This window comes from Leptopilina boulardi, unplaced genomic scaffold, assembly GCF_019393585.1.
Source record: "Leptopilina boulardi isolate dan_hultmark-lab unplaced genomic scaffold, ZJU_Lbou_2.1 LbouV2_229, whole genome shotgun sequence".
NCBI classification, from domain to species: Eukaryota; Metazoa; Arthropoda; class Insecta; order Hymenoptera; family Figitidae; genus Leptopilina; species Leptopilina boulardi.
The window spans coordinates 179,758-201,518 of NW_026137784.1; the positions used below are offsets into that span (position 1 = coordinate 179,758).

Sequence of the window (21,761 nt, forward strand, 5' to 3'; positions counted from 1 at the left end):
TGCTGTCTCTAAATATTAGCGAACATAATTTGATGCTGCAAATAGTTCGCTGCCACAGAAAACTTTCTCTTTGTGTGTAGCTAATATAGGATCAGCGAACAAATTCTCTGTTAGATCAAAAAAGTTTGCTGTTAGAGTTAATTTTTAGAAAATTTTGATCGATATTGTTTATCACAGCAAACTTTTTCGTTGTCATAACAAATAAGTTGGCTGTGGTTACTAATTCTGATAGATTCGTCAGCAAATCTTAGTTAGCATCTGTAAGTAATTTTACTAAACATGTTTGGTAACATTTTATACACACAGAAAAAAAGAAATTGCTTACAAATGCTAAATGATGTTTGCTGTCAAATCTATCAAAATTAGTAACCACAGCCAAATTGTTTGCTATGACGACAAAAAAATTTTGCTGTGAAAAACAATATCAGTCAAAATTTTTAAAAATAAAACATTTTTGCAGCAAAAATTTCACAAATAGCGAATATTAAATTAAAAAAAAAATTTTAATTAGAATTTTTAATTATTGTTTATTTTTGATGTGATTATTGATAGTTTTAGTTGTTGATATGTAGTATGCGATATATTTTTTTCTAATATTTGATTAATGATATTTTGAAATAATATGTTAAATATAGTATTATTTCACGGGGGAGATTTTTCTTTTTTATACAAACCTCCTGAAAAGCACATGTCATCAGAATACACATACACATATATATATAGTGTTTTACTATATACGAAATAATTACAATAAAAGTTCGGTATACGATATGATTACAAGCTATAGACACAAATATTTCGAGGAAATTCCATTAATCATCCCCAATTTTTCACGCTATCTACTAGTATCGCTTGTGACAATAATTTTCCTTTTGTCACGCAATAGCGAAACTTGAGGATAATTTGTTTTCATTTGGACCATATGCTCTCATATGTTTTGTGTATTTAGTTTATATTTCGTATAGATTTTATTTCATTATTGTTAATGATTTATAATTTTCTATTTTTTTATAATAATAATAATTGAAAAAATTTTAAGATTCCTTTTTTATATTTTTACGCATAAGTTAGTATCCAAAAAATCATGTAATATATGTAAAATATGGATAATCGATATCGAATTACATTGAGATGAAATTGAGCATCGCGAATTTGTTCAAAGAGAAAAATTCTATAGACTTTGAAAATTTATGAGGTTTTATAAAAATTATGGTGTTACGGTTATGTAGAATTTTAATAACGAATATAACTATTGTAAAATTGTATCGTTTATTGAAAATTTATTTTATTTTTTATATACAGAAAAAAGTTATTTGAAAAAATAGTTTGAAAAAAGTTATTTTTGAAAAAAAAATTAATTTTTCTTTTTTTTTAATAATTAATTGGAGAATATGTTTGCTATGATTATAAGTATATTACACAACAGTTGAGCGTCGACAGGATCATTTTCTGAGGGACGTGTAAAATTATCCGCAGTTAGTCATCGCGAGAAAAAGGAAAAACGAGAAAAGTAAAAGACTGCGCTACAAGCTGCTTTCTCACTGCTAATTGGCGGGGATGACGTATGATCTTTTTAATTGGCTGAATGAGCCGAGGCGCGAACACAGCGTCCATATAATTTTATTTTCTTATTTATTTTCATGAAAATGATACTCAGAAATGAGGAAATCAATTAAAAGATACTCGCAATTTTATTTTCCAAAAAAAAAAATTTGGATATTTATTATTATTATTAAAAATTTTAACTAAATTTCTTTTTTTATTTCTTGTAAAATTAGAAATAGAAAAAAAAGAAATTTTCTTATATACACAATATATTGATTGTAAAACCGTTTTCTTAACATATTATCTCGTTTTGGAAAATATAGAATCGCGAAGTATAATTCACGATTTATGTGCCATTTACTATTATTCCCAATTTTCTCAGCGCCATCAGGCTTGAGACGATATTTTAAGGGCTTGTGGTTGTATCCTTATATAAATTCGGACTTAATTCAATTGCGTCACGGTGGCTGATGATCGCATCTGCGGTGTGACTTTTTAACCCCTCGAAAAATACTGACCACATCTTCCTTCCAACAGAGGAAAAGAAAATTTAAGGCGTCACGGGGTATTAGGTCCCGTTTTATAATTCTAGCTATCATTATATGGAAACCCCTCGAGATGTCCCAAGTGCGCGCATATATATTTAATTTACACAACTGGAATTGTCCTATACTTTGTGTGTGTGTGTCACCAAATGCTTAAAAAAAGGCCTATTGGACCGTTAAAAAAAATCTTTTGCAATTGTTGAATGTCAATGACATTGAGTTGAGATTGATTCTAATTTGTCATTTTGGTCGTGTGAATTTTCTTCTTTATGTATGTTTTCTTGATTTATAATGTTCATTATAATTAGGTCAAGAGGTTCAAGTGTTGTTTTTATTGTCGAAAATTTCCTATTTTTGCCGTTAAAATTTGCTACAGTAGCTAAAAATATTTGCTAAGACAGCGAACAATTTTGCTGCGGTATAGAAAAAACTTCGCTGCCACAGCAAACAGTAACTGCATTTAACAATTTGTGGAGTTTACTGCGAGAGTTAATTTTAAAATTTTTTGACTAATATTGTTTTTCACAGCAAACTTTTTCGTTGTCATAGGAAATAATTTAGCTGTGGTTCCTAATTTTGATAGGTTCGACAGCAAACCTTAGTTAGCATCTGTAAGTAATGTTACTAAACATGTTTGGTAACATTTTATACACACAGGAAAAAAGAAATTGCTTACAAATGCTAACTTATGTTTGCTGTCGAATGAATCAAAATTAGTTATCACAGCTAAATTTTTTTCCATGACAACGAAAAAGTTTGCTGGGATAAAGAATATATAAGTAGAAATTTTTAAAAATTAACTCTCACTGCAAAAATTTTTTGACCTCACGGCAAATTTGTTAACTGTCGTCCCTATATTAGCAAACGTAATGTTAGAAAATAGTTTGCTGCCACAGCTAACTTTTTCTATGCCTGCAGAAATTTGATATAAGTTTCGTTATAATGAGTATTGATGTTTTACACGCATAGACAAATTTTGCTGTTGCAGCGAACTATTAGCTGTCACAGCTAATTACGTTAGCTAATATAGGGACAGCGAAAAAATTTACTGTGGGGTCAAAAAAGTTTGCTGTGACAGTAAATTTTTTGAAAATTAATACTGATATTGTTTATCACAGCAAACTTTTTCGTTGTCATGGAAAAAAAATTTAGCTGTGGTTACTAATTTTGATAGATCCGATAGCAAACATCAGTTAGCATCTGTAAGCAATTTCTTTTTTTCCGTGTAGGAAATTTAAAAAAATGGTTTCGAAATTTTCTTGTTTTTTCGTCTTTTTTTCTGCAAATTGGGGCAAAATTTTGTAATAGATTCGACAGGTAACATAATTACGTGCGGCAAGAACGGAAAATATTTGTCAAAGATATTCCCATGGGGTCTTTTGTTATCTTCAATTTTCAATACGAAGAGGGTCACTATACATAATATAGGTAATTTTTCTAATACTTGAGGGAATGAAACTTTGTGAAATCCGTTAAGAAATTGCGGTGTAAACAGAATTTTGAAAATCCTTTGAGAGAAATTCTTTTCAAATTCTCATATAAAGAAGTATTTAAGAGTTCTTTTATACAATGTATGAGTCACCAAAATTTTGAATGCTTTTCATGTATTGTAATCTTTGAGAAAGTATATTAAAATACACTTAAAGTTGACAAATCTATTTAAAGAAGTATACAACTTATTATATTGATATAAAATTAAAAAAAAAAAAATATTTACCAAATATTGTGATACAAAAAAATGATAGTATTTCCGTTAAAACAAAAGCACATTTTATGTGTTTTAATTTGATGAATTTTCCAGGACAGGAAGCATAATTTCCCTGTCTCACACACATATTGCCATAAGTGAGTTTTTGAAATATATGCATAAAATAAAAATGAGTTCAGGGGGGATGTCTTACACTAATCACCGTCACAGTGGCATCTGCGGTCATGTAACCACATGTAACCCTCGACATTTTACAGAATGTTAGACACTGACCAAGAGGTATATCTATATATATATATATTTTTCCCCACGCACGTGCTGTCAGAATTTATAATCTAGATCATAAAAAAAAAACGAAACATTGTTTCAAAAAAATCAAGCTTGATTTCTTCGAAATCAAACTATGTGTAAATTATTATTTATTCTTATCTTGTAGGCAAATTATTATTGTATGTTATTCCAACTTTTGGTATTTTCATCTTTCAACAAGTTTCATTTAGTAGGATTTCATTTTTCGCTAATAAAAATTATTAAAACAAAAATAAAGTAATTTTAAAGAAACTTTATATTTTTCTCAACGGAAACTGTTATATATAAAAAAACAGATGTATAGCAAAATAATAATAAGAAAATAATTATTCTCTTTTCTCAATAGCTGAAGGATTTAAAAAGGGATTAAAAATAGTTCTTCCATTTGAATGATTTTCATTTGATTTCCCTCGTTTCTTGAAAAACGAATATATGATTACATAAAAATGTGGTTTGCCTAGTGGCTTATATAGATGCACCCTCGGAATGATATAAAAATCCGAGGGTGCGAATAACTCAAGTCCCTTAATTCGGATTTGGTCCCCATCAAGAGGTCGAAGATGGACATAAATCATAAGACAGATCAATAAATGCGTATATATACTATTTCAAAGCTTGCGGTATTGATATAGAAAGGGAGAAAAAAAAAATTTTTTTTTTTCCCGCCTAAAATACACTTTTTCTATACAATGTATTATATTTATTTTACTCGCGTACTTATATATTTACAGATGTCAATTTGACACAACGGTTTTGTGTGTTCGTGGGGGAGGTCCGCTTTCAAAAACCGCGACCGTATGTCACATATAATGTACATTATATATAAAACTCTTTTCTCGTAATTGTTACCTCATTTTATTTAATTCAATTTAATATTTCCTTATTTTTATAATATTTATTTGGAATTTTAATTTTTCATAATGGCGCAAAAAAAAAAAAAAAATTAAAAAAAAATAAAAGTTCCGAATTGATTTTTACAGAAATTTGCACGACTTAAGCCCAGGCTTGGCTAATAATTCTTTGAAGACGTCACACACGACGTGTTTGTGTCAGAGTGTCGCGACGCAAGCGTTCGTCTCTTTTGCGCCCACGAGAAATGTGACGCACGTTTTATTACCACTGCCTAACTGACGTTGAGATTAACTGTAGTTGTAAAAGGTTGTATAAATAAAATTCGAGAAATAATTATTACGAGAAATCAGTGGCAGGACCACGCGCGCGCAAAAAGATTTTATATATATATATGTATGCATTCTAGTCAGCTGTCGACACTCTGTTCACATGGCTTTTAAGCACAAAGTTATTGCAGAAGACTGAATTCATCACGTGCTAATACTAATATTAGCATCGTTAGCGAATGTAATTATCTTATTTTGACCCCGCGTCAATTTGCTCTATTCTTATAAATTCTAATTGTTCTTATTGAATAGAAATAATTATACATGAATTTTTATTTAAAATTTTAAATTTAATTTTAATTTAATCGAATTTTATGTGATTTGAATTTTTATATGATAGAAATTTCAAATCCATCGACTTTTAATTTGTCCGAATTTCTATTTCTACGAATTTTTTAAGACGCCGAATTTTCATTTTTGTCCGAAATTACAAATGACCGAACAAACAATTTGACGGAATGATTTCGGCGCAATTTTTAAAATTAACCAATTAGAATAATTATATGAAGAAAATCGTGATTGGTCAATTTTAAAAGTTATGTCAAAATCTTTCTGTCAGTTGTTTGTTCGGACATTTGTAATGGACAAATGAAAATTCAGCGTAAAAATTCATACATGTAAAAATTCGATGAATTGGAATTTCTATATCATTTAAAAATTTGAATCACATAAAATTCGTGGGATATTTTACACAAATGAGAAAAATATTAAGTCAATCGAAACAAATATTTGGCATTGGACGTAAATCTTTGTAGATTCCCCTTTTTAGTATATCGTATATAAGTCTTACTTTTTTTCTATGGAAACGATAGAAAAAAGACCCTTTTTATATATAGTATATACTATGTACACTTTTTTTATGCCATAGTTTAAAAAAAAACTAAAAGAAGGGATGATTCACACTGTCACATTCTATAAACCTCATTTAAAAAGAATTTTACGACCAGCACCTTTTTTTCCATTTCTCTATACCCCATTATTTCGATGAAGGAAAAAAAAGGAAATAAATAATAATTAACTATGTGGGAAAAAAATCAATATTTTTTAAAAATAAGTTTAAAATGTTTTCTTTTATATATAAAACTTTGTATATTTTTTTTGTGTTTAAAAATTTAAAGAAATACTTGCGATTCTTAAGATGCCGGTTTTATAGGAAAGGAAGTATTCTGTATATCGTTAATCTGTAGAATATGAAGGTTGATCTCGAAGCGCGAATGAAAGAAACTTTAAAGTTTTCGATACTACAGTAGTCTTTGTAAATGTAATGGAGACGATACTTGACACCCTTGTGTAATAAGAGACAGGCCGATGAATTAAACAGAATCAAATTCATTTATAGAATTATAGAAATAAAAACTTTAAAATTCGAAATTTTTATTTAGGATTTGAAATTAAATGCCAAACTGTTAATTAATTTTAAAATTATTTTATTATTTATTGTACAAATGAAATTTTCTTTATTTAATAATATTGAAAATCCAATTTAAGAATAATTCGAAGATGAAAATAAGAATAGAGCAGATGTATCCAATCATAGGAAAGAACAGCATTTGACGTACTATTAAATTAGATTTTGGTACTTCGGAAATGCATGATTTACCAATTTGAGACGAAGTAAATTTGTGCGTTGTATAAGGCTCCATCCACTTAATTGGTATGCCTGAATCAATTAATCTTTGAATTAATTGATCAATACGTTTTGCGTAAGGAGTACCTGCTCCAAGTAGCGTGGCTCCTGAACTCGATAGAAATTCATTAATGATAAATTTAGCAAGTGGTCCTCCACAATTATCTCTTTTGTTTCGTAACATCAATTCCACATCAGAAATATCCATAATGCATACCACATTTTTATATTTTAATAAACGATCAATGCATTTCTTACTTGAAAATTGTTCGACTGTAGATTTTTGGAGAATTTTTTGTAAAACCACATCATCAATATCCTTATGCATATAACGATGATAGGGAGCAATCATAACCGTCAAGTTTGAGTTAAAAACATCATTTAAATTTTTATATCTCAATGATGATTTTGTTTTTAATTGTACTTCCGTTAACATTGAAACAATTTCCGAGGAGAACATAGAGCAAACAATTAAAAATCCAACGAAGATTATTCTTTCTTTTATTTTTATTGGCTCTTGTGGAATTACAGATCCAAACATTACTCGACAGAGATAATCTATTTTCCATTTGTCTGATTGAAAATTCAAGATTTTTGAAATAATCCAAATAAGAAATGGTATAATTATCACTGTTAGTGCTTTTATCATTTGCCTTTGAATTTTCACAGATCCCTCATCTTGCTTGACAATAGGCACAACCATACCAAATTGTATTTTTCTTAAACCTTTACTAAATTCCATACTTTTTCCACCGCAAACTCCAATAATTGCTTCGGCTCCTATTGTTTGAATTTTGTTGCTTAAAAGAGCTAGACTAGCACCTGAACTTCCTGTTATTGAACAAGTGAGATTTCCCCAAATTGGAATTGATGATTTCACAATTGAGAAATTCATTACTTTTCCCAATGTTTTCAATTTTTTAATTCCTAATCCAAAATTTGATACAGTTCCACGAGGATTTTTTCGTTCAAATACATCCGGTGGAAATGGTAGCAAACTTGCAATCAGTGGATAGCCGTATAGATTTTTGATTTTATCAGGAAACCAAATAGTTGTAGAAGATGGAGATTTTTTGGATAAAATCCCCGTAAAAGGATTGTATTGAATCACTTTTTCTCTGTTTATGTTGTTATCAATTGATTTCATGGTAACAATAGTAACGTCCAGGAACTGTTGAGTCCAGAGGGATTTGAAAAACTCTCTGTGATTTGACAGTTTTTTGAAAAGAAGCACCAAACATTTAGGTCGTCGTTTTGCTTCGGATAATTGATTTAAAAAATCAAAATCAACTTCCGGATTTGTAAGAATGAATAGCGATATTCTAGGATTAATAAAATTCAATTCTGTAGGTTTATTGTTTTTTTGTAAAATGATTTCTCGAATTGGAATGTTGTTTGATAATTTTTGAATTAGTTTTTCAAATTGTGGATGAAATGTAAATACTTTGTTATCAATTAAAAAAATTATCTGATTAATGTACGGATCGTTTTTAACATTTTTGACAAATCCGTCGATCCATTTAGTACCTGTAGTTTCGAGACTCTTAAGGACTATTAATCTGATTAGTAATTTTATTAACATTTTCATTCAAATTCATTCAATTATCATTATTAAATGTTTTCAATAAGACTTTATGAAGGTTCTGAATAAATTATTTAACAAATATTTAGTTTGTTGAGAAATTAGAGGCTTTTTTTAAAAAACTTCTGTTTGCTTCTACTGTCTAAAGTAGACTAAGAAAATATGTCAGTGCAATAAAAATTTCGAAGAGTAGTAATTTTAAATTATTGATTGATATTTATCGATTTTTATAAAGTATTGCTATGTTTTTTAAGCCTTATTTTCTAAAAAGTAAAAGAGAGAATAATTCACACAACTTTTTTATTTAAACAGAATTTTAGAACGTTATTTTTTTACTCAAGATTTTCTTTATGAATAACTCGACAACGAAAGCTAGAATAGAGCAGCTGTAACCAATGATAGGAAAAAAAAGCATTTGTCGCATCATTATATTAGATTCTCCAGTAATGCAATTAGATTTGGCAATTTGAACAATAGCAACTTTCTTGTAGCTTAAATAAGGTTCCAACCACTTGATCGGTATGCCGGAGTCTATTAATCTTTGAATTATTTCATTAAAACGTTTTGTGTAGGGTATACCTGCTCCATGTATTGCGACAGTTGGATCCGATAGAAATTGATCTTTAATCAATTTAGTAACTGGTAGTCCACAATTATCTCTTTTGTTTCGTACCATATATTCAACTTGAGTTAAATCCACAATGCACGCTGTCTTTTTATCTTTATCATCCAATAATTGTTTAACACATGCCCTTCCTGAAAATACATCTTCAGATTTGTTTAAAATTTTTTGCAAAACTGCATCATCAATGTCCTTATGCAAATAACGATAGAGTGGATGAATCAATACTTTCAAGTCTGAATTTAAAACATCATTTAAATTTTCATATTTGAAAACAGAATTTGTTTCCAATTGAACATCAGTCATCATTGAGACAATTTCCGATGAGAACATGAAACAACCAAATAAAAAGCCAGCGAAGGTTAGTCTTTCTGCTGTTCTTATTGGCTCTTGAGGAACTGCAGTTCCAAAGATTATTCGAAAGAGATACTCAATTTTCCATTTGTCTGATTGAAAATTTAAAATTTTTGAAACAATCCAAATAAGAAGAGGTAAAATTATCACTGTTAATGCTTTAGTCACATTCCACTGGATCTCCACAGATTTTCCATTTTTCTTGACAAGTGGCACAATCATTGCATATTGTGTTTTTCTTAAACCTTTACTAAATTCCATAGCATGTCCATTGCAAACTCCCAAATTTGCTTCGGCTCCTATAATTTGTATTTCATTCATTAAGAGTGCAAGATTAATTCCTGTACTTTCATTTTTTGAACATGTCAGTCTTCCCCAATATTGTACTGATGATTTAACAAGTGAGAAATTCATTATTTTTCCCAATATTTCATATTTATTGACAGCTAATCCAATATTGTATATTTCTCCTGATTTACGTTTTCGTGTAAATACATCCGGAGGAAATGTTATAAAACTTGAAACTAATGGATAGCCGTAAAGATTTTTGATTTTGTCAGGAAACCAAATAGTTGTAGAAGATGCAAATTCTTTTGATATTATCCCTGAGAATGGATTGTATTGAATGATCGTTTCTCTGTAATTTTTCGTATCATTTTGTGCATCAATTGGTGTCATGGTAAGTACAGTGACATCCAAAAATTGTTGATTCCAAAGGGTAACAAAAAATTCAGTGTGATTTGACAGTTTTTTGAAAAGAAGCACCAAACATTTTGGTCGTCGTTTTGCTTCGGATAATTGATTTAAAAAATCAAAATCAACTTCCGGATTCGTGAGAATAAATAGCGATATTCTAGGATTAATAAAATCGAATTCTGTAGGTTTATTGTTTTTTTGTAAAATGATTTCTCGAATTGGAATGTTGTTTGATAGTTTTTGTATTAGTATCTCAAATTGTGGATGGAATGTGAGTACTTTGTTATCAATTAGAAAAATTACTTGACTGATGTGCCGATCGATTTTGATTGTTTTGACTAATCCATCAATCCATTTAGTATTTCCGCCTCCGGTTTTAAGACTGAGGATTAATCCTACAAAGAGGAGCGATTTCGTTATCATTTTTAGATTAGGAGCTGGTAATACAAGTAACGCTAGTTGTAGACTGAAAAAATATTTATGTCAACTATTTCAAAATCGATTCTTTATGTATTAAATAACAGTAATTTCAAAGTATTTACTGATATCGATTGATATTTAAAAGCTTATCCTTTTCTATGCCTTCACAGTTTTTTTTTTTCTGTTAGAAGAAAAAATTTGTTTCTGTATATAAAACACTTTGTGGGACCTTCTGTCATCAGCTTTTTGAGATGATGAAAAAGCTCCTTAAGATTGAGTATATATTTGAAACGCAGAATCAAAACTTGTTAAGAGGCCAATAAGCGTCTAATGAGGGTGGAGCTTGTAAGAAAATACTCCACCTACTCTTAAAATCGCTCTATTTCTCGTATATCGTCGTTGAGTGGGAAATCAAGAAGAGAACTTTAAGTACATCTTAACTCGCTAAAGTCAGTTGGCATCTTGCCGCCCTAAGCACGAAACGTCGCGCGAAATCATTTTCAGAGATAAACTTTAAATTCTCTCTTTCTCTTCCTTCTTTTCTCATTCGTCTTCACTCCATTCTCGCCTAATTAAACAGCAATTCGAGGGTAATTCAATTACCCGTGAAATATATATATACAAGTCATCTAATTCAATTTCAATTCTAATTGGCGGGGTGAGAGATTATTTCCCTCTCCGCATCTCAATTAATTCTACAGATTTAATTAGAAATTAGAAAAAAAAATCAAGTAAACAAGTTTACTTTCTAATGATTTAATAAAGTGTTAATATTGCGCGAAAAATGTTTACCGGCACTTGTGGCGCACGCGTGCGTCAATTTTTTTTTTTTTTTTTTAATATTTCGAAAGGCGCGCTTATAATCTGAGGCGATTGCTGCTATATATGATGATGAAAAGCCGCTTAAAACTTGAAACTGATTTATACGCCCACAAGATTTATCTTGACTAGATAGTATATACGGGAGCGTGATCAAAAAAAAAAAAAAATATTTATCGTTGAGGATTTACATTTCCAGACTTTGGAAATTAAGTAGTGACTGGATTTTTGTTTTTTATTTTTTCAATGTGCGGATTATGTGCGAAAGAAATTTTTTGTATCCCTCTTTTTTCACATGAAGTGCGTGTAAAATCTTGAGAATGTTAAACGCGGATTCAAATAGTTCGGTGATTGTGTCACAGGTTCATAATTCACATGCTCCTCAGGATTTCACTGTGTCACGATTACTGTCAACACCAAATCAAACAATAGGTAAGTGATTAAATTAAATTTATTAATTCAATTATAAATATTAATTTCTTTGAATTTATGAAATTAAATATTTATTTAAATTTAAAAAGTTAAATATTTTGTTTAATTTAAAAAATTTGATTTCAAAAATTAACTATATATTAATTAAATAAATTAGGTAATAATAATTAATAATAATTTAATCATGAACACAAATAGCACAACATACTGACACAATATTGCAGCAATATTGTGGATGTTTTGCTATTTTTAAGACTATTATTTAAATTGAGTAGTTAATGAAAAAAAAAATTACTAAAAATATCCTTTAAAGCAGTTAAATATTTCGGATTAATTAGAAATTTAAGCGAAAATTGGATTTTTTTTAAATTAGATTGAAATTTATGGATGGTCCATTGTAATTTTAAATAATGAAATCACTATTTTGGAGCTTATCTATTCATATATATTAAGATGAGTAAATCATTGCTGAAGATAATTTTTTTTTTTAAGAAGATACGAATGAGAATTACACAATTTTTAATATTTTTAGCCATTAGTCGAGTGTAATTGACACGTGTTAGTAAAAAAAAGCCCTATTTGCAATATTAATTAACATTATTCTGAAAATTATATAGGGGAAATTTTCACTTGAAATTATAGTGAATGAATTCTCACTAATTGAAAATTTAGAGAGTAAAATGAACAATAGATTTAAAAAATAATTTAAAAAGACATATTTATAAAAATCTTTTTTTAAAAAAATGTTAATCGTATGTCTCATTTGTGAAGGATATTTGGCAAAATATATCGAATATAAATTTATACGAAATTGATATATAAAATGATTTACAAATCTTAAATTTATGAAGTTGAAGTTTTGCCAAAATAAAAGCAATTTTTTTTTACATATACTTTGAGTTCAAATTACGTCATATTTTCTATTTCAATTGGAATTTGTATAAATTTTCAAATATATATTTTATATTATTTCTAGTTCTATCGAAAGTATATTTTATTTCTAAAACGAGGATTTTTTTTTCGTATTCGTCATTTGATAAAATCAAAATTGTTCATTTACAGTCATACTGCTCGAATTATAGCTGCTTTGCTGAACTTTCAAGTACAAAGAAATCAAAGACAGAGAAGTCATTGAAGAATTGCCTCTAAGCTTTTCCGCAACTTCTTTTTTTTTCTCACAGATTATATATATTTTTTATCGCGACTATAGGAAAATAACTTTAAACATATATTTAACTATAAAGAAATTTTCGTACTAAATAAAAAATTGAAAAATGATTAAATTATTATTAAGAAATAAAATTGAATTTATTTTCGATGAACGTAAAATAATAAGATAAATTCTTTAAAAGATTGCAGTGACAGTCCATCTGTGCCCGGAAGTAGAAGACCCAGAAGAAGTCGAACAACATTTTCCGCCCAACAATTAGCTGCTTTGGAAAGGGTTTTTGAAAGAACGCACTATCCTGACGCTTTCGTTCGAGAAGAATTAGCAACAAGGGTTTCACTCTCAGAGGCTAGAGTTCAGGTATTTTATTTTCATTCAAGCTAATTAAATGCTGGTTAATTATTAAATTATTAATTGATTAATTATTATTAGTCAATTGATAAATAGTTATTGAATTGGCGAAAAATAGAGATTAATATTCAGGACGAAAAACACTTTTTCTCGATATATAATTAATTTGTTTATTCTAAATTTAAAAATTCGCGATAAATATAAAGATTAACGACAAAATCTTGAGATGTCAGTTTCGCGTCACGCCTCTGTATTTAGTATTCCCGCAGCTTACCGTTAAAGTTATGTCAAGTACAGCTTGTGTCATTAATAAAATTTATATACACTGATAAAAAAGTTTGAGTTGACAACAAAATATTTTGGTTAATAAATACATGCAACCAAAATTTTTTTTTGTTTAGTCAACAAAATTTTGATTATTCCAATCTAACTTGGGGCGCATGAATATCCCATAAAAATCATTTGCTAGAATTTTCATTTGTATAAATTTCATTTGACAGAATTTTTTTTTAGACGAATTTTCATTTTTCGAATTAACATTTGAGTTATCTTCTTTGTAAACAAAATTTTATTCAACATAATTTTCAGGTACCGAATTTTCATTTAACATCATTTTTATTTTAACAAATTTTTTTGTTCTCCAACTTTGTATTTTAAAGCATTATAATTTAAACCAATTTTAATTTATCAAAATTCTTATTCAACAGAACTTTAGTGATTCGAATTGTTTAATGTCAGAATTTTTAATTTATTGAATCTTCATGTGTCCGAATTTTTGTTTTTACGAATTTTTATTAATTTAATAGAATTACTAAAACAGGGAATTTTCATTTGACAGAAATTACAAATAGCGGAACAAACAAAAGTCAGAAAGATTTCGGCACAGTTTTTAAAACAGACCAATAAGAAATTATTAAAAAAATTGTGATTGGTCTATTTTAAAAACTGCGCCGAAATCTTTCTGACGTTTCTTTGTTCGGACATTTGTAATTTCTATCAAATGATAATTCGGTGTTTTAAGAATTCTATCAAATAAAAATTCGTGTAAATAAAAATTCTAACACATGGAGATTCGATAGTTTAAAAATTCTGACATTAAATAATTTGAATTACTAAAATTCTGTTGAATTAGAATTTTGATAAATTAAAATTGGTCTAAATTATAATGCTTTAAATTCAAAGTTGGATAACAAAAACTTTGTTAAAATAAAAATGATGTTACATAAAAATTCGGTACCTGAAAATTATGTTGAATAAAATTTCGTTTACAAAGAAAATAACTCAAATGCTAATTAGAAAAATGAAAATTCGTCTAAAAAAAACTTCTGTCAAATGAAATTCATACAAATGAAAGTTCTAGCTAATGATTTTTATGAGATATTCATGCGGCCCTCTAACTTTAGTTGGCACAATCAAAATTTGATTAAACTAGAAGAAAATTCATATTTAGAGAGCAGGGATTAAAAAAAATGTTTTCTTATCAACTCAAACGTTTTTTTTCTCATTAATAAATATGGTTTCTTTCGAAAAACTAAAATATAATTAATTAATAATAAATTATAGGAGAGTTTTCAAATTAAGTATAATCCGATTAAGATGATGAATCGTCTATGCTTCTCGGAGTTGAAAACAATTTTTGTTGCATATAAAGTGAATCTCAAAATGAAAACTCTGGCAAAGTTATCAGCTATTATGTCAGTATCTGTATTTGGTGTGTGTGTATAAGTAGCGTTACATCTTATATGCATAAAGGAGTGAATTCAGAGGACGTCGCCGACAGCTAAGCAGAAAATCGGAGGAGACAGGTTGTCAGGCAGAAGAGGCTATGATTAGCTTGCCGGGACCGCTTATATGTCTCCAGCATATGCGGTTGGCATAGCATAACGTTCTTGCATCCAGCACGTGTGCGTGTAATACACCCTTCTGTCTGTCTGTCTATCTTGTCTGTCTGTCGGTACGTGTGTCTCTGATGGTTGGTGCGCGCCTGCCAGGAGCCGTCACGCTGTCCCGTCTCCGGTCCACGTATCTGTCCTCCGCGAGAGCGTCTTCCTTTTTTTTTTTTGTTTTTCATTAAAAAAAAAAAAACTCTTCCCGCGCAAACAAAACATTGGACCACCATGCGATTTATGTGTAAACTTTGTCAGAGAGAAGCAAATAATCCTTGCCAGGATATTTATTCTTATTTTCTATATCTCTTCTTGACTGGGTTTGTATGCTTTTTAAATTTCAATTAGTAAGTTGTTACTGATATGAAATAGTGGAAATTTAGCAATTGAATCACATTAGTAAAATTTCCACTGAAATTTAGTAATTGAAAATCAGTCTAATCTAGATTATCATTAATCGGTAAAACAGATTTAAATCTTTACTGATTGAAACAGACAAATTTGTTTTGCCGATTAATGATAATGTAGATTTCAAAAACAAAAATAATTTGACTAATTTTCAATGAAATGTGACGTGTAAATCTTACAAAATTGATTCAGATACTAAACTCCATCAGTGAAAACTACTAATTCAATTAGTAAGGTTAATACTGCAATTAGTAAACTTTAATAAATGAATTAGTAGTTTTCTTTATATCAATTACAGTCATTTTTGACTAAGAATTAGTAAAACGGTTCGTAATTCATTTAATAAATGAATGGAATCAATATTAAATTAGTCAGAAGGTTAATTAGGATGGTAAAAAAATTTTTTTAAATAAAAATATTAAAAATTACCACCCTATAAATCTACTTTACCGACCGACGGTAAGGCAGATTTTTGGAAAATGAAAATATAAAACATTATCGACACAGAAATCTACCTTACCGACTGATGGTAAAGCAGTTTTTGGGAAATAAAAATATAGAAAATTATCGACACAGAAATCTACCTTACCGACTGATGGTAAATAATTTTTTGAAATTTTATCCGGTTTTTCAAAACTGTTTTACCATCAGTCGATAATGTAGATTTCTGTATCGGTAATTTTTTATATTTTAATTTTTCAAAAAAAAACTGTTTTGCCATCAGTCGGTAGGGTAGATTTCTGTGTCGGTAATTTTTTATATTATCAATTTTCAAAAAAAAACTGTTTTACTATCAGTCGGTAATTACCAACGGTCGGTAAGGTTGATTTCTGCGTAGGTAATTTTTTATATTTTCATTTTCAAAAAAATCTGTTTTACCATCAGTCGGTAATTACCAACGGTCGGTAAGGTAGATTTCTGTGTTGGTATTTTTTACACTATCATTTTTTTAAAAAACTGTTTTACTATCAGTCGGTAATTACCAACAGTCGGTAAGGTAGATTCCTAGGTCGGTAATTTTTTATATTTTCATTTTCCAAAAAAGTTATTTGCCATCAGTCGGTAAGGTAGATTTCTGTGTCGGTAATTTTTTATATTTTCATTTTCAAAAAATCTATTTTACCATCAGTCGGTAATTACCAACAGTCGGTAAGGTAGATTTCTGTGTTGGTAATTTTTTATATTTTAATTTTTCAAAAAACTGTTTTGCCATCAGTCGGTTAGGTAGATTTCTGTGTCGGTAATTTTTTATATTCTTATTTTTCAAAAAAAAAATTAATCAGAATTTTTTTTGAATAAAAATTCTCTGATATTAAAATTAGGCTCATTATAAAATCCACTTTATAAAATTTTGCTAAATATAAATTCAATAATTTTGAATTCAACAACACAAAAATTTAAAGACGTTTAATTTTCTGAATATTTGTATAAAAATTAAAAAAATCAAAATTTATAGTATAAAATTTAAAGAAGTATATAATTGTGCTTGAAAACGAAGCTAATAATTGAGAAATAAACTATATATAAATGAGATATAATAAAATAACACGCTATTTGAAGCGTCAGACTGTTAAATTTGTTAAGTAGTATTGGTTTGAGAAACCGCAGCTTGTATATAAAAAGGGGGCTAGCTAGACCATCATGGGGGTGTGGTTCGTCTTGTTAAATCCGTTATAAGTAAAAAGCAATTCGACGTGGTGGTCGTCGTCATCGTCGTCGTCGTTTTTGGAGGGTCAAGTCACAGTTGTTAATATATAACTGCGAGAACTCATTTGTACCTTGTCACGCTATTGCACGCAATTTGATAATATAATTCAAGGCATTAATGCATTTAAGAAAAGGACTTGTCCTTCTTCTTCTTCTTGACCCACGCAAGTATATAACCATATCCAGGTGATCCTAATTATATATTTTCAAGGGGGGTTGCCAGAGAAGGGATGATATTGCGTCAAGCGGAATAAAAAAAAAAGTGAATAAAAAATGGTACAGCTGGTTAACACTTTAGCATGTCAATTACCCAGGTGCGAATTGTCGGTCGGCCCATGGTCGGGCCGACCATGTGCATGGTCGGCCCACCTCGGGCAGCCAGAGGTCGGGCCAACTAGCGAATTGATAACGTCGGCCGACCTATGGTCGACTAAGTTGGACCGACTATGGGTACCATAGTCGGGCCGACCAAGGCTGCCCTAGTTGGGCCGACCATCCTTGCCGACGGTCGGCAGCCATAGTCGGGCCGACCATGGCAGCCATAGTTGGGCCAACCTTGGCTGCCGACCATCCAACTTGACGGTCGGCAGCCATAGTCGGCCCGACTATGGCTGCCATGGTTGGGCCAACCTTGGCAGCTAAAATTTTGCCGACCATAAACATTAAAATATAAAAATTTGTTATACAAATAACATATATTAGTAATCATTTTAAATTCATTATACATTTATTTTATATACTTAAACACTAAACGCAATCGTAAACATACATATATACAAATTAAAATTTTTAACGCTCGCAGGGATCGAACTCGCAACCTAACGCACCGCAGTCTAATACGCTAACCACTACACTACGCAATGACATATGAGTCACGGAGAAAAATAAATGTTATAAGCTACAGCTTGAAAAAAATTAAAGTTAGTAATTCAAAATAATAAATTAATCACATATAACCTTTTTTCTTTTTAAATTAATCAATTACAAGTAAATTAACAAAAACATTTTACATTTGTCAATGGTAGGAGAGAAATTTACTTTATGATGGTCGGCCCAACTATGGCAGCCAAGGTTGGACCGACCTTGGCTGCCAAGGTCGTACCGACCATTGTCCCCCATGGTCGGTCCAACTATGGCAGCCAAGGTTGGCCCAACTATGGCTGCCAAGGTTGTGCCAACCATTTTCCCCTTAGTCGGCCCAACTGTGGCTGCCATAGTTGGACCGACTATGGGGAAGAATGGTCGGCCCAACTATGGCAGCCACAGTTGGGCCAACCATGGCTGCCAAGGTTGTGCCGACCATTACCCCCATGGTCGGCCCAACTATGGCAGCCATGGTTGGCCCAACTGTGGCTGCCATAGTTGGACCGACCATTACCCCCCCTGGTCGGCCCAACTATGGCAGCCAAGGTTGGCCCAACTATGGCTGCCAAGGTTGTGCCGACCATAATCCCCCATAGTCGGCCCAACTATGGCTGCAATGGTCGGCCCAACTGTGACTGCCGACGTCGGCAGCCATAGTCGGCCCAACTTTGGGTGCAAATATTTACCATGGTCGGCCCAACTCTGGCTGCCGACCGGTCGGCAGCCAGAGTTGGGCCGACCATGGGCCGACGAACCAACTCTGGCGGCCGACCGAAATTCGCACCTGGGTATGAATATAATTAGAAGAAATAGGAAGGGAGACACGCGCCAGAAATTGAAACTTCCTTAAGTTTTTCATTTTACCATATAAACTGTATAATAAAAAAAGGGGAACTTCTTTTGAATTTTTCATGAGAACTCTAATATCAATTTTACGGTTAATTTTAATAAATTAACCCTAATGACTAGAAATGTTTAGCTTTATTAAATATCGAGATTAGTGTTTTTTCGTCTGTTGAATAGCGCCAAATTGAAAATAGAATATTAATTCTTTTATTATCTGAAAGTATTTTTCAATTAAATTAAATATTAAAATTTTTAATTCATGAATAAATTATAGAAACAATAATGAATTAATTTTGTTTTTTTTTTTTTAGGTATGGTTCCAAAATCGACGGGCAAAATTTCGCAGAAATGAAAGAAGTTCAGCGATGAATCGTGGGGTTTCAACGAATCGTGAAATGGAAGCAACTTTACCATTGAGGCCAATCAGAGTTACAAATCATGGTAGTGAAAGCAATTCAGAGCCTCTTCAATCGCCACAAATTGGACAATATCCCTATAGTGATTATTGGAGATCTCAACAGCATTATGCAACAGTACAATCAACAACAACAAGTTGTCATGGATTTGTCAATGGAAATTTGGGACTTACCACATATCATCAACCGGAAGTTCATACAACTTTGGAGAGTACATCAATGAATAGCTTAAGTGCACTTAGACTTCGTAATCATCCTTATGGCGCTTATTCGGCGATGCACGCCACTATGTGACAATATATCTTTCGATTATTATATCATTTCTTCATGATTTTATTGGCGAAATTCTTCTTATTTTTGCCAATTATGCAAAAATTTACAAAAAAAAAAAATCAAAACCAAAGGACTTGGCTGTAATACTCATTTTCATCCTTTATAAAAGTGTGCTAAAAAGAAAGAGAAAAAAACCAAAAATAAAACACGCAATAGGGTACTAAAAAGAAATTTCGAAATTAAATTTTCAAATAAAAATAAATTTTTTATTTATATAATTAAAATTAAACTTTTTATTTCATTAAAATTAAGTTAAAAATTTATTTTTTTTATAAACGTAAATTAAATTACAATTTATTATTAATAATTTCACAAGAGTTTTATTGAAAAAAAAGTAATTTTGATTAGAATAATTTTTTTCTTTTAATTAAAAAAGAAAATTTTTAATCTGAAAAAAATTATCCCGATCAAATAATAATTTTTTGTATAAAAAGTCTTAAATTGACAAAATTAGAAAAATGATTATCCCATAAAAATTCATTAATTAGAATTTTTATTTTAAAGAATTTAATTTTTTATTTATTTTTAATTAACAACATTTTTGAAAAATCGTTAAAAAAATAATTATTTATAATAAAATTGGTTAAAATGAAAATTCTAATTAATAATTTTTATGGAATTAAACAATAATTATATTTTTTATAAAACATTAATATGGATTTTTCGAAAAAAATACGCTTCGACTGAAAAAACAGGGTAATTAAAAATTGGTATTTTATAGAATAAATATTATCTTAATTTTTAACACATATTATATATATATATATATTGTAGAATAAACAGTAGACAATACATCGAATTTACTTTTATAAAATAAATGTAGAACAATAATAAAGAGATGCGATATAAATATTTAAAAGTCCATTTGTTATTTGGCGATAAAAGCTTATTAAAATCGTAAATATAATTTTTTTTTTAATAACACGTTGGCACATGATTAGAATTATTTAAAAATCGAACAATATCGCGCAATGAATTCGATTTTTGAGTCTCATTGCAGCAATTGAAAAAACTAGAAGAGCTATATTTATAAATACCAAGAATAAGTTTAGGCTTTCGCGAAAATTCAGTATCGAATGAGCTATTTAAACAAAAAACATTTTTATTATTATTTATTTGAAATAATAATAATTACATTTAATATCTTCTATATCATTAAACTTTTTAATTATTTTTTTTTTTATAATTCGGAATCAAAATGCAAAAATGGACGTCTTTAGGATTATTGTTGCAAAAAATATGAGTTTTAACTTTGTTACATGTTTTGCTAATTTTAACATATGTTTCTCATTTGTTACATTTATTTATGTTTTTCAATGTTTACATTTATATATTTTATTAATATATATATATATTTATTTTTTATTGTTACATTTATATTTTCAGAATTAATTTTAGAGATAAACTTTTTTTTATTTTATTTATATTTTCTGAATTAACTTTTAATACACTTTCAGTGTCAATTTTTATTAACTTTATTAATATTTTTTTTAATATTAGATTTATTATATTTTCTCATAGTTAACATTAATATATTTTTAATTGTTAACTTTACAATATTCTTTATTTTTCAAATATTAACTTTGTTAAAAATTATTTCCTCAAATTTCAACTTGGTCCCGTCTTATACATATTTTTTAAAAACTTGTTTAAAATAAAAAATTTATCCTCTATTATAATAAAAGAGAATAATTTTTGCAAATTTTCAAGTAAAAAATTTATGTCAAACATGCAAAACTATGCAAAAAGTGTATTATTATTGTAAATTGAAAAAGGTTTTTGCAAAATTTAAAAAGTGTATAATTTGCAAATTTAAAAAGTGCATTATTTTTAAATGGAGAATAAAAATTTTCTGAATTTTTTTTAACATGGTGAGAAATAGTGCAAATTGGATAAAATTCAGGAAGAGTTTACAGACATTTATATACTATAAAAGTAATTTTTT

General features: G+C 29.2%; 2 protein-coding genes across 2 annotated transcripts in view; both read left to right on the plus strand.

Annotated features, from left to right (window-relative positions):
* The window catches only part of LOC127280221 (gamma-tubulin complex component 4-like), a 62,037-nt gene that overhangs the window by 34,810 nt on the left and 5,466 nt on the right, over positions 1–21,761 (plus strand). The window lies entirely within an intron of this gene.
* Positions 10,999–20,139, plus strand: LOC127280231 (paired mesoderm homeobox protein 2-like). The gene is made up of 3 exons (XM_051303131.1): positions 10,999–11,837; positions 13,190–13,365; positions 19,379–20,139. Exons 1-3 carry the CDS (start codon positions 11,726–11,728, stop codon positions 19,775–19,777), a joined length of 687 nt encoding a protein of 228 aa, XP_051159088.1. The 5' UTR covers positions 10,999–11,725; the 3' UTR covers positions 19,778–20,139.